Source organism: Prosopis cineraria, unplaced genomic scaffold (assembly GCF_029017545.1).
Source record: "Prosopis cineraria cultivar Desert tree isolate PC_DT_omini unplaced genomic scaffold, ASM2901754v1 PC6, whole genome shotgun sequence".
In the NCBI taxonomy this organism is placed as follows: Eukaryota; Viridiplantae; Streptophyta; class Magnoliopsida; order Fabales; family Fabaceae; genus Prosopis; species Prosopis cineraria.
Window position 1 is genome coordinate 35776933 of NW_026555337.1, and position 26110 is coordinate 35803042.

The following is a 26110-nucleotide window of genomic DNA, read 5'->3' on the forward strand; positions in this document are numbered from 1 at the left end:
AAAAAAAAGAATAAAATTCTTTTCTGCTTGGCTTCTTTTCTGGAGGTTTATTTTTGAGATAAAATTATATGTAGTTTGAAGAAATTTATATTAAATGCTGACAAACATGATTTTTCATTTAATTTCATTTGTAAATGAATGAAAGACTTTAAATCCATGATACTGAGATTATGACTATTATAAATATATGCTATGATAGGAGATGGTACTAAATGGATATGTTTAATATATGGAATATTGTTTATATGCAAAGAAGTTTTGCAAATGGGGATAAAAACTTGACTAATGGTACTCTGATGAGAAGGATTGTGATAAATCATGAAACACAATTGTCTAACATATTGAAATTTCACTTTCTGTCATGCTTGAGAACTTAATCACAATTGGCCTGATGGAAGGGTGGGAATTTTTGCTTATTTTATTCAATGCCTTGTACTGGCTTTTGAAAACTATTGCAATGATGAATTGATTAGCCTTGAAGTTTTGCTGGTTGCAGGAAGTTTATGATCCCAATCCTGTTCATTCATTCTATCTGAGATCAGTTTATTTCTGTTAGATGGGGTCATTTTCTTCAATGCCTTTTCACTGGCATCTGTAAATGTGTAAAGTGATAAATCAATTGACCTTGAAGTGTTCCTGTTCAGCTGGTCGTATTGCATTTTGGCATTCGTTCTATTTGAGGTCAATTTATTTGCCTTGTGAAGGAAGGTGATATTATATGGCACAAACCAAGGATTTTGTTAAATCAATCAAATGATTGATCAATTGCCTTCAAAAGGTTCTCTTCTTTTACCCCTCAGGCTGTTGTTTTAATTTAATATTTATAGTTGACATTAAGCCTCTGAATCTTACTATGTCCTTCATCTGCTTCTTTTATATCATCCATTAGCATTTACTTTTCTGTTTGCTGTTGAATTGATATCTGAAATAAAACCACAAAGCTTGTCAATCGATGTTGGAATGAGTGAACAACTGGCTAAAACTAATGGCACTCAAAATAGTGAAATTTTTGAATTAGTTGTTCATGATCAAAGGTCCCATAGTGCTGTATCTCCTTCTGCAACTTGGTTTCTTCAACACTAGTGAATGTCTTAGCCTCAGAACATTATATAGAGAAACAGATAACCAATATATATGTCTGTGAAGTTGTTCCCAAAAGTATTGTAGAAAAGCATGAAACTAAACTGATTACATTGTTCTGCATTTGCAGCAAAAGTCTCAGTTCAATGGTGAAAATCCTATCTTTGGTGCCCTACATAGTTTTCAAATCTAATACTCTCCACCACCGTCCCTAGCTTGATTCTTGAGCTTGGATGGTTTTTAACTTGATGTCTTCAAAGTTCTTGTTTAAGGTCTTAAGAACAGGAAATGGTTCTAGTGCATTTCTTTAGAGAAGTGCACCAAATTCAAATCCATTACAAGTAGACTTTGTAGCAAAAAAATTCAATATTATATATGCTATGAAGTTTTTCCCAGTACCAGTAGTATGATAGTATGAGACTAAGGTAATTACATTTTTCTTTACGAAATTTGACGTTATTGCCAATACCACTACTAGTCATGCCAAATTTGATTGTTGGGCTTTTGGAATTCATTTTTTTCATAATTCCTCATGAAAGTCAGATATTTTGGTGCATGACTGTGTTTGATAATGTTCAGCACCGTCCATGGCTTGATTGCATGGTTGGATGAGGACATTGATGACCTTTATCTGTATTATGCAGGCAAGCTAGAGATGCTTGTTAAAGCTTGGTAGCAAAAATCCCTATACTCATTTTTTCCTTCATGGTGAGTATGTAAACCTTCATGCAGTTACTAGGCACTTCGTATTCCTCAAACGAGAAGCTTAATCATGTAATTTTATTGAACTGAAAATTTTCATTCCTGGCTTTTGAGTTTTATGGTGTTGTATTAAATCCATCTCCTAAATCTGCTAATTTTCAAGCTGCTTGGAAATGTTGAAGAGCAATGCTACTATATAGGAGATCATATTCATAACGAAAGCAGAATTTTGTTCCATCTGCAGTGGGCATCAAATTTTGTGTTCCTGGCTTTCCTGTCCGTACTACTTGTATTGATGCTGAGAAATTGGACATTATGATGTTAGAGAACAGGCCTTGGATTAAGAGGCGCACATGAAAAACTCTTATAGTGAGAACTTAAGAAACTGTAAATTGTTGTAAGAACTCTGACTTCTATAAAAGTATTGAAATTGATTCTACTGCTTTAATACCAGCTGGAATATATGAATATTGGTCATTTTTAAATTATAACTGAACACTGGAATTGATTCTCCTAAGTGAGGTTAGCTTTATTTTTATTTATTTATTTTGTATGCTTCTTTAAATTTTTCATTTAAAATATTATGTTTTTAGGTGTTTCCCTCTCATTGATAATTAATTAGAAAATTATTATTATTATTATTAAAAATATATTTTTTACTAAAAGTTATTGTTTTATCAAATAATTTTTCTTAATACATTTTGTGTGCTGCCCTTGCATCTTTTATTTTTTTATTTATAAATAAAGATAATTGTTAATTTTTTCATTATTTAGCATTCAAAATGGATTATTTATTATTTTTATTCCGATCAGATAATTTAAAATGATTTGTTCAGCTTCCTTGAATTAGCTTTTTGATTTAAGACCTCCAAATTAAATTTGAGATTATTTATTATTAATTAAACTAATTGTTTTTTAGTTCTGTAATCAATGAAATGATTTTTTGCTTATTCTTTATTTCACCTCAGAAAAGATTTTTCTTGTCGCATCAAATATAATTGTAAATTCAAAAATTTCAGCCGCTCTCTTTTATTTTTATCAATTTTTTTATTTTAGGGATCCAACACCAAGTAATCAACATAAACGTAAACTATTACGTCAAAAAACAAAAGAATCTATATCAATGTAAAACATATACCACTTTGTTTAAAAATATAAAATATTTTTTGAAGAATTAAATGTTAAAAATATAAAATATTTTTAGTCTTTCAAGATGTAATCATTACTTTTTTTTAAAAGTATTCTTATTAATAATGACTATATATTTATTATTAGGTATTTAATAGGGGTAAATATAAAAAGATAGAGTTGGTTGAAAATAGATAACTACTTTATTGGGGGTGAGATTCGATTAAAAATATCTTCTATTTTTGAATGGAGGGAGTAATTGTTATTGTCCATCTACAGTGATGTAAATAGTAATAATTATTTTAAAAAATATTATGTGTCCTGAAAAAATTATGCGGGACCCACAATAAAAAATAAATGAGTGTTCATTGAATTTTATATATGTATGTATAAGATAATAAATTGGAAGGTAAAATAAAAAGTTAAACAACAAAATAAACAGAATTTTTTATTATATTGGTTGAATTTTAATTAATGTAGTATGTAGCAATTTAATTAAAAAAAATTTATTTTTTGCCTTCAATACCTTGACATAGATAATTTTTGTTGTTTGACAAAATTTACTCCTTACACTTATGCAAAAGAATATATAAAGTAACAAATTTATTTTTTTTTTGGTGCCAGAACAATTCTTAGTTTACTCAAGTTACAAAAATATTCGCACGCCTGCATACATATCTTTTTTTTTTTTTTTTTAAGCAAAGCCTGCATACATATCAACGTCAAACATTGTGAGTCATGTTATATTCTCAAGGTTCCTTTCCTTGTTTAGTTATAAATTATAAAGCTAGGTTAATCCAAATAAATTCTAAAAAATTAGAATTGCACTTGGGTTGAATCCCCCTAATAGAATTTTTTAAAAATATATAAAATATATTAAATATTAATTAATTTTTAAAATTATTTTATATTAACAGAGATTTATATTAATTCATTGAGTACATTATTACATACATGTTCTTAAAAATATAAATATCTTAAAATATTAATATTGTTATATTTTTAATATTTTTAATCTGTAAAATATTTTAAAATAATATTTAAAAATGTATTTTAATCTTGCTATTTAAATTCTAAGGCTCATAATCTTTTTAAAAAATTGATTCTTTTATATTTTTTTAAATATTGTTCAAATTATATTTTATATTTTTTATAATAAGAAAAATAAGTATTTTTAAAATACAATTTGAAATTTGTTTTAAAACATGAAAAAAAAATTGAAAATTTGAATACATGGGCTGACCCAAATAAGTCTAAAGCTTGAGAGTGTTAGGGTCATGCTTAATTATATGAGCTTTTTGCCAGGCTTGAATTGAATCAATGTAATTTTTTTAAAATCTTTACTTTAAAAAAATTAAATCAATATAATTTTAAAGAATTATATAATTTTACCAAGAGTGCCCCATCTCAATCTTTAGACTCATAAATTTTTAAGAGAGATGATTTTTTAACATGTTACGGTTCCTAGGCATTAATTTAGCTTTGTTTTCGTTTTCTGCTATATAAAAGAACAGCTTTCTCTCAAATAATGTGTTTTGTTAGTAATTATAAAAAACCACACGTAAGATGTGGTTAGGAAGATATGATTAAGGGCAATCTAATATTTTTAAAATTATGTCTTCATATTTGATCCTTCTAAATAATAAATAGGGAAAATCACATCTAAAAATCACTTAAGCAAATTATTTACAAATAAGGACTAGCAACAATTTTCATTTGATAAAAAACAAGTCACTTTTTTACTTTAACAACAATCTATTCTATATTGATTCTTGTTTATGAATAATTTTTTTAAGTGATCCTTGAATGTGATTATCCCTAATAACTATTTTTAAGATCCTCTTTAATAAATATTATTTTTTCAGGTCCTCTATTATAATTTTCCCTTTTAAATATAATATATTTAATAAGGACAAATGTAAAAAAATTATTTTCTTTCAAACAATATCAATTATTCAATTATCTTTTCTTAATTCCAATAAAATAATTAAAAATAACTTATAGGATAATATTTAAGATTCTTGAAAGACAATTTTTAACATCTTGCTTTTAAAAACAATATTTATTAAACATATCATGATAATCAAATATCTACTGTAATAATTTGGAACTGATGGTTAATTATGACTCATAATTCAAACATGAAAATCTATCTCATTTTGAGGAAAATTGCCTGGAAATTCTAGAAAAGAGGTAACAGGTAAGACAGAATCTATTAGAGAATATTTGTGTTAAAGATTAATGTCAAGGCATATTAAACAATCTCCATTGCTTCATTCGAAGAGATTCCTACCACAGTTCATTATAAATGGATAAACCATGAGGGAGAGTTAAACATTATACTTCTCCAGGAATCATCAACAAGAATTGAGGGTAGATCTATACCAAGGATTGAGTTCTTGGACCACTTCCAAATAGCTAGTGATCATCTTCTGTAAAAGTGAATAAGTCGCCTATCAGATCATGCTTGGGTCTTTTTATTTAAGACGGAAAGCTAAAACTTAAAAATCCATTCCCAATAAATAAAGTTTTAACACTTTCAATTTGGGGTTTCCTTACCTACATGGAGAAGATGAAGTTGATCCACACCTCGAATATTGGTTTCCAATCTCCATCACTTTCAAGTTGATAGGGGTCCTCTTCTCTTAAAGTGAAAATGTTGCCTCTCCAATGGAAGGTTGAGCAGAGACCTTTACCACCCTAATCAAATCCCGTTTACTATAGACTGTGTATGATATGTTCTGAATGGCAAAATAACTGATGCCAGGCATACTTTACAGGCACAACAATTTAAGTGTTGGTGTTTCTAATCAAATAATAATAGTTTTCAAATACAATAAAAGGTTAACTTTCCGTTTGGATAGAGAGAAAAGTTGAGAGGAAAGAAAATGGAAGAAAAGAAAATGAAAGGAAGAAAAAAACTGGAAAGAAAATATTATCACTCATCCTGTTTGGATGGACAGAAGAAAATAGGGAGGAAAGAAAATGAATAGATAGCATAATGACTATAATGCCCTTACATTAAAATATATCATGTTTCATGTAATTATATTTGTAAAAATAAATTGAAAGCTGAAATTATATTAAAATTAACATAATAAAATTAATTTATAATCAAATTATTTGTTAAAAATGTATTTTTATATTATACTTTAAAATCAAATAATTTAATAAAAAAATATGTTATTTTCACATTTTAAAGTCAAAAGTGGGCACTGATAAAATAAAACATGGTACTTATAGAAACAAAATCTCCAACACATTGCTAATGAAATATTATAAACACTATGGCAAGTTGTCAATACATCATAAGCATGTCCAAAATATATATATGTTCACTAAACAAAAAAGACCAACATGTCCAAAAAGCATGATATAATATATGTTTTCTAAGCAAAAAAGGCCAACATGTCACCATAAATTAAAAATACTACTATCCATAAACAAAAAAGTCTAACCCCATGTCTACACTTCTTTCATTAAACTCTAGCTCTGGTAATCACATTGAGCAATGTCCATAATCGCCAATGTTGTGGAATCTCAAAGAAAGTTCTCTTGCATTTTTCATCATCACATAAGAAGAAGTAACATTTTTCTTTGTTCTTTTCAAGTACTCCAATCTCCTCAATTGCAGCCCACACTTCCTCTTCATTATAATGATGAGGCCTACTCTTTTCAAGTATTGAAAGACTCTTCTCAGCAACTTGAGCCTGCCTCTCAAAAGCTTGAACTTGCCTCTCACACTAGTACAAAATATAAAATTTAAGGGGTACTTTCTACATTAATTGAAAGGCAAACGATATAAAAAGTTAAGGCGGTGGCATTTTTGTAATTTTGACAACACGTATTATAGTTTTTACACTGGATGAAAAGGGAAACGCTACAAGAAAAACTTTCTACAGTGGGTGACTATTCACCCGCTGTAGAAAAACAACTTTCTACCGTGGGTGAATAGTCACTCACTGTAGAAAGTAGTTTAAATTTTTTTTCCTCCCACTCATTTTTGCTTTAGCTGTGTCTTCACTACTAGAAAAATACAAATTAGCGAGGGAATTTAGCGATGGATTGTCTATTCCTTTTTAAAATGTTTAATTAGTGAGGAAATTAGCGAGGAATATTTATTTCGTAGCTTGCCTAAAAATTAGCGATGAAAAACAGCGAGGGATTGTCAATTCCTCTCTAAAATAAGATAATTAGCGAGGAAATTAGCGAGGCATTTTTATACCTCTCTAAAATGAGAGATTAGCGAGGGATTTAGCGAGGGATTTGCATTCCTCTCTAAAAATAAGATAATTAGTGAGGAAATTAGTGAGGAATTTTTATACCTCTTTAAAATGAGAGATTAACGAGGGATGTAGCGAGGGATTTTGCATTCCTCTCTAAAAATAAAATAATTAGCGAGGCAATTAGCGAGGGATTTAGCGAGGAATTTTGCATTCCTCTCTAAAAAAAATAATTAACGAGGAAATTAGCCTCTCTAAAATGAGAGATTAGCGAGGGATTTAGCAAGGGATATTGTATTACTCTAAAATAAGATAATTACCTAAGAAATTAACTAGCCATTTTTATGCCTCTCTAAAATGAGAGATTAGCAAGGGATTTAGTGATAAATTTTGTATTCCTATCTAAAATAAGATAATTAGTGAGGAATTTTATGAGGCATTTTTATACCTCTCTAAAATGAGAGATTAGTGAGAGATTTTGTATTTCTCTCTAAAAGAAGATAATTAGCTAGTGCAGGATTTAGTTAGGGATTTTGTATTCCTTTCTAAAATAAAATAATTAGCAAAGTATATTTTTATATCTTTATAAATATATAATTAGCCAGGAAATTAACAAGAAATATTTATACCTTTCTAAAAATATATAATTAGCTAGAAAAATATGGAAAGATATTTTTTTATACTTCTCTAAAAATAATTATATTAGCAAGAAAATTAGCAAGATGTTTTTATGCCTATCTAGATTGACTAATTAAGATAATTAGTAAGATATTTTTATGATTTTTCACTCCTCTTTATAAAAAAATTATATTTTTTAATACTTCCATAATTTTCTTAATATAAAATTTTATTTTTTTCTTAATTTTTTGGGAGTAAAATTCAAGTTGAGCGCCACTGCCGACACGCGTTCCCTCTATTTTTTTCGGCAGTCAAAATTTAGATTCACAGCTTTCACCGGTCAGTGCTCTAAATTTTCCAAACCCTCGACACTTTCTCACTGGCTCTTTGTTCTTTTATCTCTTGTGGTTTCTTCTATTCAACCGCTCCTTGGAAAGATTCCTCTTCCGGTGACAGTGCTTCTTGGCTCCTCCTCCTACGACGACATCCCCAGATCGGTATGCTTTCTTGTAACCCCTCTCTCTTTTTCCCTCCTCCATTTCCAACCTCTATCATCAAAACCTAGTCATATGTTCCTCTGATTTTTCCCTCGAATCATGTTCGTTCCCCTCTTTTCTGCTTCGGTTTCACTTTATGCTTGAGTAATTTATCTGTGAAGAGATAGACTTAGATAGAGTGGAATGATTTGTGGCTGTTCTGTCTCTGGTTTTGATTTTGCTTATCGATAATTGATTTTTCCTACCATTAATTGAACTGGGAACCTTTCAGAAAAGGCAAGTGATAATGTGACATGAGTTTGGTTGATAGCGAATGGCTGGCATTAGACTGTTCTGAGAATATATGGTCACCAGGAGATGCAATATCACGCTTTCTGCCTAACCAACAACACCCAAAAAAGAAAGAAAGAAAGAAAGAAAAAGAACCCTCTGAAAAATGGAATTAAAAGGAAGTTATTTTAGTTTGCTGCTGAAATTTGTGTATGCATGATGGAAATAAGATACTTTTGTTTGTTTTTCTCACTCTTTTTTCTTTATTTGCCTGACTATTTTCAGATTTGACCGTGACTGGAAGAAGATTGAAGCATTTATTGGTTCAAAAACTGTAATCTAGGTAATTATCCTAAAAGGGAAAGGGAAACAAAGAATATCATATCATTGGACATTGGGTGCTTTTGGTTTCATTTGATACAGTGAAAAATCTGATAAATCGATTCTTGAATTTTTTACTTCAGTTGTATGGTAGAGTGTCATTGCTTTGATTTCAGGATTAGAGATAAGCATTAAAATTGAAAACTTGCTAATTGTATTATATCTGTGAAAATAGTATGTTCTTTTATGATTGAGGTGAATGCAGCAATTTATCTGTTCTTTTTATGTAGAATTTTTTTTTGTGGAAATTATATGATTTATTAGATTATTTGAAAGCTCTATAATTAATTATATTTTGAACTGTTTATGATATAGGTGATTTTGAATTGAATTATATTTATTGAGGCACTTGGGGTTGGGCTAAAGGAGGTAAACTTAATGACACATGATTCCATCTTCTCTTTAAATAAGTTGGGGTCAATTTTTACGTTTTATTCCCTCATGATACACAGATTTTTTTTTTTTGGCAATTCAATCTTCAGATATTAACTAGCAAGTTTAATATCATCCTCCAGATTTATAGGGAGATCATTAATAGAGTAGTTATCATAATTACTGAATTTTGAAATTCACATTTGATTCATTCCTTTTATGTGTGTGTTCCATTTAGTATCAATAAAGATTGACATTTTGTCAGTAAGCACCATATAAAACCTCCAACAAAATAAAAATTACAAGAATATCTTGCCCAACACATGAATATGATTCCCACTAAGTAGCAGCCCAAAAAATTGCAAATGCCAAATAGACTAACATTACTGCAAGTAAGAAAATAGAAACCTCCTCAACCTTAAGAATATTCATAGTCTTCCTCCCGCGTTTTGGATATATTTAGTACATAAAACAAACAATATGGTTGAGAAATATAAGATATCAAAACTAAAATGTTTTAGTTTAACGTAAATTTAAAACAACCCAAGATTAGTTAGATGTTGATTCAAAACTAAAATTAAAAAATAGCATCATTTGACATATATCCCCAGCTTCTTCTTCTTCTTCTTCTAGTTTTTTCCCCAGTATAACTGCTAGCTTCCATTAATTAATGGAAAACATACACAAGATGGCGATATATGTCCCTCCTAAGTAGTGGGCAAATTGGAATTCTAGACTGTAAAATAATAAAATACAAAACTTTAAGATCTTGGATCAACTTCTTCAAAGAGTTAATATACAAGGCTCACTAAATTAATGCTTCTAATAAACAATTATTTATTTTGCATGCTTGGCTAGCTCCCACAAGTTCTGTAAATTCTTGTTTTTTAGTGCATACTTATATAATAGCATTTTGAGTTTGTTATAACTTGAATTCTTTTTAACTTCATCCAGTTGTAACTTACTCTTGTTATGTTACTCAAGGTGTAAAAGTTCATTGTAATATCATTAATATGTCTTGTCTTTTCCCAATTGTGACTTCTTTAATCAATCTTTTATAAATTGATACTTGTCTTTTCATATGAATTACAAATATATTGTAATGTTAGCAATAACTTTTCATATGTAAGATGAGCCACATCCTATATAATCTTGTCATTATATTTCTTTTGTATGTTTATATTTGTTCATACACAAAAATTAATTGGGTTGATTGGATCTAAGTGAAATGGTTAGAGCACATTCTCTAAGCACTCTTTTTATTTCTTTTATAATGTAGAAAGCATAAGGGGTGATAGAATTTGGATGTATAATAGAAAGGATCAAAGTAGAAAAGGGGTAACAGAAGAATTTGTCAATGGCGTAGATGGTTTCTTAGAATTTGCAATATGTCAAGATGACTTTGTTTCTGATGGCAAGATAAGATGTCCTTGCTCGAGGTGTTATAATCGACACTTTCTTGAAATAGATATTGTCAGAACTCACCTTTATAAACATGGTTTTGTGCCTGAGTACTATCAATGGGTCTCCCATGGAGAATCTTACATAGCTATGGATAGGGCAGAATGTAATATCAATTGTACTTCTCAATTGAGCGAGGAAAGTGTGCCGATTATAAATCCTTATCGTAGGATGGTTTTAGAAGCTACTGGTCCTAGTTTTAGTCCAAATGTATTTAATAGGGATAGGATCTATGTTGGAGATGAAATGCTCAGAGATAAGGAAGAGCTTCCTAATTGTGAGGCTAAGAAGTTTTATGAAATGTTAAAAGGTGTAGAGGAGCCACTTTTTCATGGGTGTAAGACTCATTCTACACTGTCTGTGGTGACGATATTGTTGAATATCAAATCTGAATTTAACTTGAGCGAAAGTTGTTTTAATCGCATATTGCAACTAATTAAAGAACTTTTACCTGGAGATGCAAAGTTGCCTAATGACTTTTATAAGACAAAACAGATGGTTAGTAAGCTTGGACTAGGGTATGAGAAGATACATGTGTGTGTCAATGGTTGTATTCTTTATTACAAGGAACACAAAGACAAGATCACTTGTCCCAAATGTGGTTATCATCGTTATAAACCTAAAAAGAAAGGTGATAAACAGAAGTATAATATACCTTATAAGGTTTTGCGATACATGCCTCTCACCCCTAGACTACAAAGGTTGTATATGTCATTAAAAACATCTGAACACATGACATGGCATGCAACAACTCATCGAGAGCAAGGGGTGATGAGCCATCCATGTGATGGGGAAGCGTGGAAGCATTTTAATCAATACCATCCTTCCTTTGCTGCAGAACCTCGCAATGTTCGATTAGCTATTGCATCTGATGGTTTTAGTCCTTATAGACAAATGTCTCATACTTATTCTTGTTGGCCAGTAATTGTCACACCATATAACCTTCCACCAGGAATGCGCATGAGCACCCCTTACATGTTCTTAACTCTCATCATTCCTATTCCAAAGAGCCCTGGTCAAAATATAGACTTATACATGCAACCTCTTATAGAAGAGTTGAAAACATTGTGAGAGGTTGGTGTAGAAACATATGATTCTTTTAGGCAACAAAACTTCCAATTACGAGCTGCTATTATATGGACTATAAATGACTTTCCTGCTTATGGCATGTTATCTGGATGGAGCACACATGGTGTTTTATCTTGCCCTATATGTATGGATCAAAGCAAAGCATTTTACTTGAAAGAAGGGAGGAAGCCATCTTTTTTTGATTGTCATCGTCAATTTTTACCAAGTGAAAATCCTTTTCGAAAGGATAGGAAGTCATTTAAAAAAGGTAAAGTTGAGAAGTCATCTCCTCCAAGAAGATTATCAGGTGAAGGAGTTTTGGAAAAAGTGTGTCACTTTCCTTCTGTTATGGAAAAAATTGGGACAAACAAGCTTTCAGGTTTTGGGGACGAACACAATTGGACCAAATGGAGTATATTTTGGGAGTTGCCATATTGGCACACAAATCTTATAAGACATAATCTTGATGTGATGTACATTGAAAAAAATATGTTTGACAACATATTCAACACTGTCATGGATGTTAATGGTAAGACAAAAGATAATATAAATGCAAGAAAAGATCTTTCTTTGTATTGTAATTGTCCAAATTATGAGTTGAAAATAAATGTTGATGGTAAGATTAGCAAGCCTATAGCACCTTACACCTTAGGAAAGGAAAAGAAGAAGATGGTATGTGAATGGGTTACAAATTTAAGGCTTTCTGATGGATATGCATCAAATTTATCTAAATGTGTTGACATTCAAGCTCTTCAAATGTCAAAAATGAAAAGTCATGATTGTTATGTTTTCATGGAGAAGTTGCTACCAATTGCATTAAGGGACTTAATTCCAGAGGCAATTTGGAATGTCATAACTGAAGTTAGCATGTTTTTTAAAGATTTATGTTCAACTATATTGCAAGTAGAGCAAATGCAAAAGCTAGTGGAGAATATTGTTGTCACACTTTGCAAATTGGAGAAAATATTCCCCCCAGGATTCTTTGATTCTATGGAACACTTACCAATTCATCTTCCATATGAAGCAATGGTTGGTGGTCCGGTACAATATCGATGGATGTATCCATTTGAGAGGTAAAATATTCAAATTATTTATATGAAAAATATGGTGATATTATATGTCAATCTATTATAAATGACTTGCATAATGCATTTATGTAGGGTTTTACATGACTTGAAAAAGATGGTAAAAAATAAAGCTCGTGTGGAAGGTTCAATTTGTGAAGCTTACTTGATGCAAGAAATTTCAAACTTCTGTTCATATTATTTTCTTCCTCACATTGAAACCAAGCTAAGCAAAGTAGGTAGAAATGATAATGGTGGCGAGGTTACTGCACCAGATGGATGCCTTTCAATATTTACTCATCCGGGTCGGGCTAGTGGAAAGATGCGTAAAAGGCATTTAAGTGATGAGGAATTCAATGCAGCTACAATATATGTGCTTTTAAATTGTGTTGAGATTGAGCCATTTTTAAAGTAAGAGTATCACATGAATCAAATATTATATTTAATTAAATATCTTGGTATATGAAATTGACACGCCTATGTGAAAAATGTAGGATTTTTGAAGATGAATTGGTGGTAGAAAATCCCAACATAACTGAGGAAGAGATTGAGAGGAAGACAAACAATGAGTTTGCAAAGTGGTTAAATACATATGTCAGTTTCAAAATATATCATTTAAAACATTATTTTTTTTACTTCTTATATCACTAACTTTTATTTATGTCCCTTACTTTTAATAGGTATTTGATCAAAAAAATGGTGTACTTGATAGTAGAGTAAAGTACTTGGCTTCTAGTCCTTTTCGAGAAGTGCATACATGGCATCAATATAATGTCAATGGGTACAGATTTCATACAATGGCATATGGCTCAAATAAAACAACCATGAACAGTGGTGTTTGCATTAAAGGAAAGTGTTATGGTGATTTGGAGAATGACTACTATGAGTTGTTAAATGATATAATTGAATTAGAATATCATAACCCAAGTTTAAAAAGAACAACACTTGTGTTGTTTAAGTGTGATTGGTTTGACCCTATTATCAATAAGAGATGGAAGGTACGTAAGCAATTTGGTTTAGTTGATATTAATCACAAAAGGAGGTTTATGAAGTATGAACCTTTCATATTAGCTGAACAATCTCAACAAGTATATTTTGCTGAATATGCTAGTAGGAAAAAGGAGAGAGCTGATTGGTGGGTTGTATATAAAGTAAAAGCTGGAAGTATGATTGACTCACCAGATTTGGTTTATCAAGAGGATGAAGTGTTTGAGCTGATTGAACCTGATGTAAATGATAGGCTTGATCATTTGAGTGTAGAAATTGAACATGAAGAGGAACTTGTGGATGTTCAAGATCTTAATTGTGAAATAATTGATGATCAACGGCATTTAAGTTGTGGAGACACAGAAGAATCTGAATTTGAGACTCAAGAGGAAGATAGTGAAGAGGAAAGTGATGAAAATATCCAATATGAGGAGGAAGATGAAGAATCAAACTAATAAAGTATATTTTTTGACATAATTTAGTATAAGCTTATTAGTATTAAATCTATTTGCCAATGTTTATTTATTGCATTAATTTATTTATTTTTTTCACATGGTAAAATTAACTTTTTAATTTACTTATATGTTACTAATAGCTTATGAACTCTTTTCTATAGCAATGCCTAGAGGAAGAGGTCAAAGAGGAATATTATGAGATAGAGGATGCAGACATGCTGAAAGGAGTGAAGATAATACTAGCACACTATGTAGCCAAGAGTATTCAGAAGAAGTTGTGAACACACATGCTGGAAGTGTTCGACTGCACTTATGTGTTGTTGGGAAAGGGGATTCGTATGTTTATAAAAATTTCAATCCCTATTCTAGATTTATTTTCAAAAATGTAACTTAAAAGCATTTTATTTTGCAGGTTATCCTCACATGATGCAGTTTGCGATATCACCAAAATATTTAAAAAATCATTCTCAGGTGTATGGCCCACTTGGACTTCCATCCCATCTCATGTTAGAGACCAATGGCTTGACGAACTAAATGTATGTTAATTCTTCATTTTTAATTGTCATGGATAAATCTAGAAAAACCTGGATAAACCTGATCCTTGGGACTATTTAGCTTTAATTGTCCTTTTCTGTTACACACACACATAGTGCATTCTTGTAGTACTATGTTGGCCTTTTTTTAAAACCCCCTTTTCTATATATGCACACTTCTACTCTAACAAGTCAAGTTAGTCATGTTGCGTGTTTAACTTCAGTGTTTCATTTTATCCTAACTAATTTTGGATTATTTGTTTGAGTTCAAGTCTCACTTGGATTAGGAAATTGGTGTTTTAAAGTGACTAAAAATAGGACGTTGGCTTGTGCTGACCATAAAATATTGATTTTGTATTCAGCAACCACAAGAAGTAAGAACAATACAGTTTGAAGTTTATGTTATTCCTTTTCTCCTTTTATTATTCTCTTAGAATATAAAAACATAAAGCTCCTTGTTTTCCACTTGAATATTGGGAGAAAAGTAAAGAAGGTAGAAATACTAGTTTATATATGCATAAAACCTCAACAATAAGTCACCATAGATTAAAACCACTAGAGGTGCATGTATAGCTACACTTGATTGATGTTAAGACCTGGTAAAAAGGACCAAGAGGGTAAAAGTCATACTCTTTATTGACTGCATCCGCATCTGGAATTGGAACTAGTGGTTTAATTTCCCAATTTTTTTGTGTACCGGGTACTGTCAACAATTGCCTTAATGATAATCTACAATAAGGATGAAAAATCTAATAAAATTATAGAGACAAAGTGCAAACATAAACAATCTTTCAAATGAGTTTTCAATATAAAGAAGCTGTGTACTTTTACTTTCCTTTATATCTCTTATCTGATTGTCATATACTAGTATCCTTTATATTGTATTTCTGTTCCTACTTTTCTGCTGCTGTTAGGATAAGTTTTATTTTATTCAATTTTGCAAGCCTATCTCTTGGGATCTTATAGGAAATAATCAAGGAAATAACTTGTTTATTTTGTTTTGTAAATAAAGTGAAACTAACATTCAAACATAAGTGCTTAACTCTTAAGTTTGATATATTTTAGCTGCTTTTCTCTCTTCATTGTCTATATTGTGTACATGTATTGGTGTATTCTTATATTGCTTGCTCTTTGTTCCTTACTCTACTATTAGACTATTTTCTATAACTTTTGAGCTTATGTGCTACTTTTAATTTAGAGATTATATCATTGGGAGGAAAATGAAACAAAGATAATAAGATATGCCTATGAAGCCATTGGCTCTAGATGACTTAGTGATATTCTTGGAAAAGAAAGGAAAAAGCATAGGGAAAATGAAAATTATGTTCCCAATTGGATAAGTGGAGCTCACTGGAATGAACTTGTGCGGTATTGGAATACCCCAAAATCTAAAAAGATTTCAACAATCAATTCAAACAATGGATTGGCAAATCCATCTCTTCATACAGGAGGATCTATTCCCACACATTTGCATGTTGCAAAATTGGTAAGTTTTAATTTGTATAGCTGTAAAATATGTTTCTTTGCATTATTAATGATTTGATACTAACTTTATAACAATGATTATTATATTTGTAGGAAAAAAGCACTGGAAAGAGAGTGATGTTGTCCCAATTATATGTGGCTACACATAAGAAAAAGAAAGACAATCAATGGGTTGATAAGAAATCAAAAAACACCTATGTAAGTTTAGATTCTCAAATTAAAATGATATCTTCATGTTTTGATTATTTATTAATTCATTTGAACTTTTTAAGTAACATTCAAGAAAGATATTCAACAAGCTGCTGGAATTCTGAAGAGATTATTGAGGAGGAAGATGGACAACAAGGAAATAGTGATGCTGCTGTAGGACTTGAAAATGAACATGCAGGGGAACAGCCAACCCAACAAGTTGCAAATGATGACTTTCTTCAAACTCAAGCCTCTCTCCCTTCAAAAGAAGTGGCTCAAGCATGGTTGAAGGCTATCGAGGGGACAAAAAAAAGTGGTAAAGTTTATGGATTGGGATCACATGCTGCTATAGTATGTGGCTTTGCTGGCAACTCTGTATTCCACATTAACAATGCTCCATCTCCTGCTGCTCCCCAATCTACAATTATAGATAATGTTGTTCAAACGCCTGCATTTGAAGAAGCTATTAACCGTGCTATAGAAGAAAGGGTACAACGTGTTCTTGAAGAAAAGATGAACTAAGCATTAAATCAAAGATTGTCAGATATAAGACTTTCAATACAACAAGACATATTTGGGGCTATTCGAACTCTAGGTGAAAAGGTCTCAACTCCACAGCAAAATGCCAATAGCTCTAATTCCTCTAGGCAACAAGATTCTAATCATGATTGTGCAAAATAACTTATGTATGAAGTGTTTTGAACTTGCTATGTACTTTTTTTGTATTTTGCATAACTCTCTATGTATGAAGTAGCTTGAACTTTATGACTATAATTGATATAGTATTAAATTTTTGTTATATTAATGTGATTATTGTTTATGATTAAAAATTTGGATGGATGATAAGTTATCTCGTTATACAGGAACTAAAATATTAAAAATTTAGAATTTGCTAAATTAAATTAGTGAGGAATTACTGGAGGATTATGTAAAAAAATTTCACAGTTTAGTGAGGGCTTTAGCGAGGGATTTTGTCTCTCGCTAAAATCAAATTTAGCGACGAAATAACGAAGGCAAAAACCCTCGCTATAAAAAATAGCGAGGGATTGGTCCGTCGCTTTTATCTTGCCAAAATGGTGAAGTTTAATCAAATTTAGCGACAGATTAGCGAGGACTAGTTGCCGTCGCTAATTTAGCGAGGGATATTAACCCTCGCTATTTTGTCGCTAAATTATAAGTTTATATTCCGATTTTGCGAGAGCATTAGCGAGGGATGACTATGTCCTCGCTAATTAGAGGGGGATTTTTACCCTCGCTAATCCCTCGCTAATTTTAGCGAGGGATATTTTTCCTCGCTAAATCCCTTGCTATTTAGTGAGGAGATATGCATCCGTCGTTAAATTTAGCAAGCCCATTTTTTGCAACGAATTTAGCGAGGGCCTGAATCCCTCACTAAGCACTATTTAGCGAGGGAATATGGTCATTTAGAGAGGGATTTTTCCCTTGCTAAATACTGTTTTTCTAGTAGTGCTCCTCCCTTATTTCCTCCTCTTTACACCTTCAAAAGTGTGCTCTCCTTCCTCCTCTCCCTTGAGCTTGACCGACACCCTCTCCTTTCTCCTCTTCGGTGAGTTATCCATTCCCCCTTCCCCTCCCCTTCTTGCGCCGCCTCCCCCTCCCCCTCCCCTTCTCACGTAGCGTCCCCCTCCCCCTCGCCTTCCTGTGCCCCCTCCCCCATATCTCTACTGCACCCCTTCCTTATCCCCTTCCGACCTCTACACGCCCTCTCCCCCTCCCTTTCCCCTTCCCGAGCCCCCTTCCCTTGCCCCGCCCCCTCCCCATGCCCCTTAGGTTAGTGGCTTATTGATATTGATTATTGTAGGAACTGCTGTTAGTAGCTTCATAAAGCCTTAGGTTACTGCATGTGATTATTAATTTAGTTTAAAATTATTAATTTTCTTTATTAAAATTTTCTAAAAGTCTTGAGAGGTCTAATTTTTAGAGGAGACTTTGCTAAAAAATTTTAAAATTCATTCTTTCCCCTTGAATTGCTTAAATTTAGTTTTTAAGAAGGCCTTATCAGGTTATTTGCATGTGGTCATTTATTTAGGAATTTAGATTTTGAAATAGTTTGAAGGTAATAATATTAGTTATATTCTTTAAGTATTGACATATGGATCGTAGTTGGATGAATGCTAAACGAACAAGTGATGAGTATGATAAATTTTTAGAATTTGCTAAGAAAAATCCTATTGACAATAGTGCAAGGTTCTATTGTCATTGTGTTAATTGCTTGAATGAGAGGAGATTAGGTGCTGCCAAAATAAGAGAGCACTTGATTTGTGATAGGATTTGTAAGAATTATACGGTATGAATTTGGCATGGTGAATGATTGGAAAATTATAGTAACACGTCTCAATATGTGGAAGTTGATAATTTGGATGATGAAATAGATATGAATGACGATCGATTAGAGGACATGATCCATAATGTTGGGGTTTGAACAAGCACATGTGTATGATAACTTGTATACTAACGCGGAGAAGCCTCTATACCCAGGGTGCATTGATTTTAGTTTGTTATCTGGGGTGTTAAAACTGGTTACCTTAAAGGCAAAAGCTAGGTGGAGTGACCAAAGTTTTACTTGGTTGCTAGAGTTACTTCAAATAATATTGCCGAAAGACAATGTACTATCAAATCATTATTATGATGGCAAGAAGATAGTATATCCATTGGGTATGAAGTATAAAAAAATACATGCATGCCCTAATGATTGTGTATTGTATAGAAAAGAGCTTGAAGGGGAGGAGAAGTATCCAAAATGTGAAGCACTACGGTACAAAGAGAAGGGGGCTCTTACAAAGGTCTTATGGTATTTTTCAATTATACCAAGGTTCAAGCGCTTGTTTGTAAATACTAATGATGCGACGAACTTGATATGGCATGTAAATGAGAGAATATTTGATGAAAAACTTCAACATCTAGTCGATTCTGCTCAGTGGAAGAAAATTGATCAATTATTTCCTGAATTTGGCAATGAGCCAAGAAACTTGAGGCTTAGACTTTCTACTGATGGAATGAATCCTTATGGTAGTCTCAGTAGTATACATAGTTCATGGCCTGTTCTTATGGTGATTTACAACCTATTACCTCAGTTGTGCATGAAACAAAAGTACATGATGCTATCCATGTTGATTTCAAGACAAAAACAACCTAAAAATGATATTGATATTTACCTAAAACATTTAAATGAAGATTTGAAAATGTTGTAGGAGGTAGATATGGAAGTGTTTGATGTAAATCGAAAGGAAAATTTTAAGTTACATGCTATGATCTTTTGTACTATAAATGATTTTTCTATATATGGGAATTTGTCCAACTATAATGTGAAAGGTCATAAAGCTTGTCCAATTTGTGAAGAATTATCATCAACTTCAACATGGAAGGAAGACAGTCAACCTTAGCCATCGAAGGTTTCTCAAAAGAGATCACCCTTATCATAAATTGAAAAAAGCTTTTCATGGTCACCAAGAGCACAATCATGCTTTAGATGCTTTGACTGGAGATCAAATGTTTGAACTGGTGAAAGACATCAATATTATCTTCAGTAAGACTAAAAAGAACATTGGTGCAAAAAACATATGGAAAAAAGGTCTATCTTTTTTTACCTTCCATATTGGCACAATCTTAAAGTAAGGCACTGTATTGATGTTATGCATGTGGAAAAAAAAATGTGATAGTATTATTGGAACACTTCTGAACATATCAGGTAAGACCAAGGATGGTGTGAAAGCAAGATTGGATTTAAAAGAAATAGAAATACAAGAGAATTTACACCCGAGACTAGAAGGTAAGTGAACTTATTGTCCCCTAACCTCTCATACATAGTCTGAGAAAATAAGTTTTTGTGAGTGTTTACGTGAAATTAAAGTTCCTTCGGGGTATTCTTCAAATATTGGGAAGCTTGTGTCTGTGAAAGAGTTGAAATCGATAGGCTTAAAGTCTCATGATTGCCATGTCTTGATGCAACAACTATTAACTTTGGCTATTCAAGGCATATTGAAAGAAGATTTAAGACTTACAATAACTAGACTCTATTTCTTTTTTAATGCTTTATGCAGTTAAGTTATTGATCCCTGTAAACTGGAAGAGTTAGAATAAGAAGCTTGTATGATTTTATGCCAACTTGAGATGCACTTTCTTCCTACATTTTTTGACATTATAGTTCACCTAATAGTGCATCTAGTGAGGAAGGTAAAATTGTGTGGCCCTGTTTATTTACGATGGATGTAGCCAGTTGAGAGATATATGAAAATACTAAAAGGATATGTCAAGAATCCATATCGACCGGAAGCATCGATAGTTGAAAAATATGTTGTCGAAGAAGCCATAGAATTTTATTTTGATTACTTGTCAAGTACATAATCAATTAGACTTTCTAAATCTCATCATGAGAAGAGGAAATTAAGTCAAGGCACACGTGGAATATCAGTAAAGAGCATGAGTCATGATGAATTACAAGAAGTACATTTATATGTTTTGAATAATATTGATGAAGTTAAAGATTACATTTCTTCTCACAAAGAACTTCTAAAGGTAGAAAATTATCGAATGAGAATGACTAAACAAAGGTTGTTGAAAGAGCATAATAAGACTTTTGTAGATTGGTTCAAGCAGAAAATTTTAAATGAAAGTAGCATTTCTGATACAGTTAAATGATTGGCAGGAGATCCTAACTTTGGTGTTATATGTTAGAGTGCGTATGATATTAATGGGTATTCTTTCTATACAAAGTCCTTGGATGAAAAGAGTATAGTGCAAAATAGTAGGGTTATGATAGTGGCTAAAGCCATTCACTTCTCTAGCTCAAAAGATAAGAAACCTAAACTAGCAGCAGGGACTTATTTTAGGGTTATTGAAGAGATTTGGGAGGTTGATTATATAAAATTTAGAGTTCTTATTTTCAAACACAAATGGGTTGACATCAACAGTGTTCATGATAATAAGTTAGGATTTACAATGGTTGATCTTAAAAAACTTACTTATGGGGAGGAGCCATTTATCATAGCAGACTAAGCTAAACATGTTTTCTATATGATAGATCCAAAAAATAAAAATTGGTCAATAGCATTGAAAGAAAAAATGATGATTGACAGTGATGATAATCAAGAATCAAGCTTTGATATTTTTGAAACCCCTACTTTCTTATCGAGGCTACCAATTTTAAATGTAGTAGATGAAGTAGATGACGAACATGCCATAAGAAGTGATCACTATGAAGGGATATGAGAGAATATCCCTATATGAATTTAGTTTTTAAACTAAAGTATGTTTTCTAAGTTCAATTAAATTTATATTATGTTTTCTAATTATCTTATATCTGTTTATTTTTCTAATTAATTTAATTTGTATGAATTAATAGGAACATGGAGTATCAGAGTGAACATGGTGATGACACTCAAAGCCAACCTACTACTGGCCAGCCACTTAGTAATGACTCGAGTCAGTGTACCCCTAGTGAGAGCCCGTCTGTAAGGAGAGGTAGACGTGGCACATGATTGAGAGATTTGACATTAAGTAGGAGTGCTAGACACAGGTTACCAATTCAATTTGATTGGAGATGGACTCCTATAGGGGAACACAAGGCCAAGCTTGTTAGTTTTCTTAGTCTCCTATCTCGTACCAAGCCTCTTATTAGATTTGAGGACTGGCCTGATATGCCAGAACGTGTGAAGGACCAGATATGAGAAAGTATTCAGGTATGTAATTAATTTATGCATGTAGTTATGTATCATTGTTAAATTATTGATTATCATCTTGTGTTTCAATTGTAGCTCACGTACGTTGTTCCTTCTAATCAAGATTGCCGACACAGGTTGATTTCCTATTGTGGAATGCGTTGGAGAAATTTCAAGACTGATCTTACTAGGAGATATATCCATATTGAGGTGCCAGAGGGTCAGGCTCATCCTAATCCTCTCAACACATACCAATTCCTTGATGAAGATACTTGGTAAGAATTTATCAGGATTTGAACTTCTAAAAAAGCTTTAGTTTATTAATTTCTAATTGATTTAAGTTTTGTTTAGTTTTACTTCAACTATAAAATTTAAAATTCATTTTTTTAACAAGAAAAACGAGTTGAAGGGCAGGAAATTGCTCGACAGAATTAATGCCTCTACATGTTGTCTCGTGGGGGTTATATTAGGGTTGATAATATATTGATGGTGGAGAAACAGAAGAAGAGAGAAGAAAAAGCTAAGTCCGATCCTTCCATACTCCTTTCTCTACCATCCCCCGTCCCTCGAGAGGAGAAATGGAGATATGGACACTAATACAAAAAAGGAGGGAAAAAAGGTTATACAAGTGAGACGGCGTGTGAGATTGCTAAGAGGATCGTAAGTAATTTTATTATGTCTTGTCCCTTTAAATTTTTATACAGTTGTATATAATATTAATTAAGATTGTTATTTTTATATTACAGGATGCTCTTAAGAAGCAACAAGCCCAAGAAAGTTTCATTCCAGAGGGTAGGAATGATATCTTGACAGTTGCAATAGGAAAACCAAAGCATTCGGGTCGTGTGAGGGCCGTTGGACATTGTGTGGGCAAAAGAGACTTGTGAGTATATTTGTGCAAAAATATTTAATATAATTTACACTAAATATTTTAGTTACTAACTTGGTGATCTTGAGCATAAAGCAATGAAAACATATCAAAATGTGAGTTTGCAAAAGCATGGACATGAGCTTAAGGATCCTACATGGATCAAACCAAAAGTAATGCTATACTTTATGAATATGTTCAATTACTAAGATTTTTTATTGATTTCTTATGATTTATTCTTATACAAAGCCGTAGACAACTAGTGAAGATGAACTTGTACGGCTTACATGTGATGAGACATATGCTCAACGTTATCACATTGGGCATGACTGAATTTACAAAAGAGGTAAATATATTTTTAAAAGTTTTATTTTATTATGTTATTTGAGAGTACATAATAAGTCTTTTTTATAAATTATATTTTACATGTTTGACAATTCGGATCCATTCCCCAAAGCTAAAATTAAAGACATTTGCATACATTGGGCAACTTAATTTGGGGAGAATTTATGAGTTCTGTAGAAAGTTTCATATAATTTAAAAAGTTTGTTAGTTGTAGACAACTTTTGAAAACATTTATTAACACAATGTTTTGGATAGCTCAATAATTTTTAGATAGTTTATAACTAACTTTCAGTTTTGGATAGTTGTTAATTTAATTTTATATTAAAAATTGTAAATAAATTGTGCTGTCTGATTTGGCTGTGATAATTTTTGTGTACAGAGTAGGGTAAATTTAAAAATACAGATATTTATTTTAAAAACAAAATAAATTTTTTACAGCGGTTATTACCATAACTGGTGTAGAAATTACTATTTTACATCAGTTAATGTAAAAACTGGTGTAAAATAGTAAACTTTCTACAACGGTTGTGTTCCAACCGCTGTAGAAAGTGCTCTAGTTTTTATTTTTAAATCGTTGATCCATTTTGTGTATCGGTTATGTGTTTAGCCGATATAGAATATGTATTTTTTACAACGGTCGTATAACCGATGTAGAAAGTTAGACTTTTTACATCTCCTGTAACAACATCGCTTATTTAACCACTGTAGAAAGTCATTTTTAACTGCTGTAAAAAGTCATTTTTTGTAGTAGTGTCAAAACCTTAAACTTGCCTCTCAACAACACCATTTCCATCTCGCATAACATCAATTAGTTCCATTTTTCCTATTGTCATTTTTTCACACCTTTCTTCAATAGCTTCAACCATTGAAGCCTTACGCTTCTGTCCCCTGCCTGACGTAGTTCCTACCAATGCCTCACATGTTGGGCTATACTCTAAATTAACTGGTGAATTTGGTGACCCGTGTTGATAATTACAATTAGTTGCATCTACAATAGAGTCATTTAATTGATTTCTCTCTTGCTCCCATTAAGCAACCCTTTCCTTAGCACTTTTAGTATATTTTTCCATTGCCCTATCTTCACTTTCTTGCATTATGCATACATTATTTAAGAAGCAAGCAATTATTATAATCAAGTAGTAAGCAACTATTCTGTAATGATTTTAAATTTTAAATTAGTTTTATAGCAAGTGGAGAGTTAAATTATTGAAACTTATGCTAATAATTTTTTTAAATATCTAAAGTTTGAATTCTGTTAAGAAAAAGTTTGATTTTATTTTATTTTAAATTATAAAAAAAATTGTGCCTCGTTTTGTAATTTTCCCTGTCTCCTTGCTTGTAATTTTGCGATTATTCTTATATTAATATTTTCTTCTCTCCTTCGTGCGGAAAACAGAGAGCAACAGCAATTTTTTTAACCGACGTATCTCTTCTCCTCCATCGTTAAAAATTCCAGATTCAGCGAGAGAGAGAGAGAGAGAGAGAGAGAGAGTCCTCGTCCATTATCCAGCTTTTTCGTCCTTTCTCTGTCATTTTTTGGGTCACCGGCCGTGCAAGCAAGAGCTGAGATTTGGGTAACAGGTCTGGGGATCCTATTTCATCTCCGGTCTTTAGATCATTTCAGTCATGGGTGTTGTCGGACCCTCTTTCTCCTCCTCCATTCTTTCTGTTCAAGAATTGTGAGCACGCAAGGAGCTGGTCTAAGCGTTTTGGAGGTCTGATTCATGAAAGGGAGGCTGGTTTGTGGCTGTCATCTTCTCCCCTCTTCCGTCGACCCTTTCTTTCTCCTCCTCTGTTCATGTTTTTTTCTGGTGAATTTCCTTTCATTGTTGGTTCTGTTGTGCGTGTGAGTGTGTGATGCAATTTTGTTGAAGTTTCAATTTTTTTCCTGTGATCTGCTATTGCCCGTGACTGTGTGAGGAGGAGAAGAACTAAATTAAGCTGAAAAAAAAATGAATGAGTTGTTGGTAATAAGGTTCTGATATATACCTTAGTTGTTTTGATTGCTTTTGTTAGAAAATCCATCCTTTTTGTCATAAGCATGACACTAGTTTTAATATCAACACTTCCTTGATTCTCTTTTCCTCTTATTACATAAAGAGATTGATTTCTATCACCTGATCATGTTTAAAGTTTCTATAAGTTTATACATATTTCTTATCTGTAAAATATCAAATATTACATAGAATGAAGAAAATAGTATCCCGAATATCATTTTAATAAATTGATATATCTTAACCAATTTCATAAAATAATTACTACGTATTAGGGAATTTCTTAATCCTAGTTTTCACTCTAGTGATATTTTCCTTATCATTAGATGGTATAATATGATATGCTGATCCCTTGATTTTATTTCAAACTGATATGATGATTTTTATTAATTGCATTAGAAAGTGGCTTTTACTATTCTAAATGCATGAGTTCTATTATGAGCCTAAATGAACGTCTACTTGAGTTTGTTCGAGCATGAAAAAAATTATGGTCTTGATAGTCGAGAAAGTATAAATATCTTAAAGTATCTTTTATAAACTTTTCTTTTACAAGTAAGAATTATTTTAAGCACTGTCTGTGTTATGATTATATCTCAAGGTCATGAAAGTAGCATGTGCACATGATCTCGCTCATCTAAGGCTTTAAATGGGTGGATTTATTAATTGACACAGCTACATGATATTGAAATTTCAAATTTTCATTTTACACCTA

The 26110-nt window shown here is 31.8% G+C and overlaps 1 protein-coding gene across 8 annotated transcripts; it reads left to right on the forward strand.

The window, feature by feature from the left end:
* Window positions 1-8105: 8105 nt before the first annotated feature.
* LOC129314536 (uncharacterized) lies at window positions 8106-23952 on the forward strand. 8 transcript variants are annotated; one of them, XM_054958004.1, is made up of 11 exons: window positions 11900-12873; window positions 12961-13275; window positions 13359-13458; window positions 13545-14310; window positions 14468-14642; window positions 14719-14842; window positions 21876-22212; window positions 22288-22466; window positions 22662-22851; window positions 22938-23074; window positions 23156-23952. In XM_054958004.1, the coding sequence occupies exons 1-4, from the start codon at window positions 11900-11902 to the stop codon at window positions 14304-14306; spliced, it is 2151 nt and encodes a 716-aa protein (XP_054813979.1). In that variant the 3' UTR covers window positions 14307-14310; window positions 14468-14642; window positions 14719-14842; window positions 21876-22212; window positions 22288-22466; window positions 22662-22851; window positions 22938-23074; window positions 23156-23952. The 8 variants fall into 8 exon arrangements, 6 of the variants coding, with proteins under 6 accessions (XP_054813979.1, XP_054813976.1, XP_054813978.1 ...); XM_054958001.1 differs by lacking the exons at window positions 21876-22212; window positions 22288-22466; window positions 22662-22851; window positions 22938-23074; window positions 23156-23952 and adding exons at window positions 16418-16522; window positions 16597-17312 and having other exon boundaries at window positions 14719-16325; XM_054958003.1 differs by lacking the exons at window positions 21876-22212; window positions 22288-22466; window positions 22662-22851; window positions 22938-23074; window positions 23156-23952 and adding exons at window positions 16418-16522; window positions 16608-17312 and having other exon boundaries at window positions 14719-16325.
* Window positions 23953-26110: the final 2158 nt, after the last annotated feature.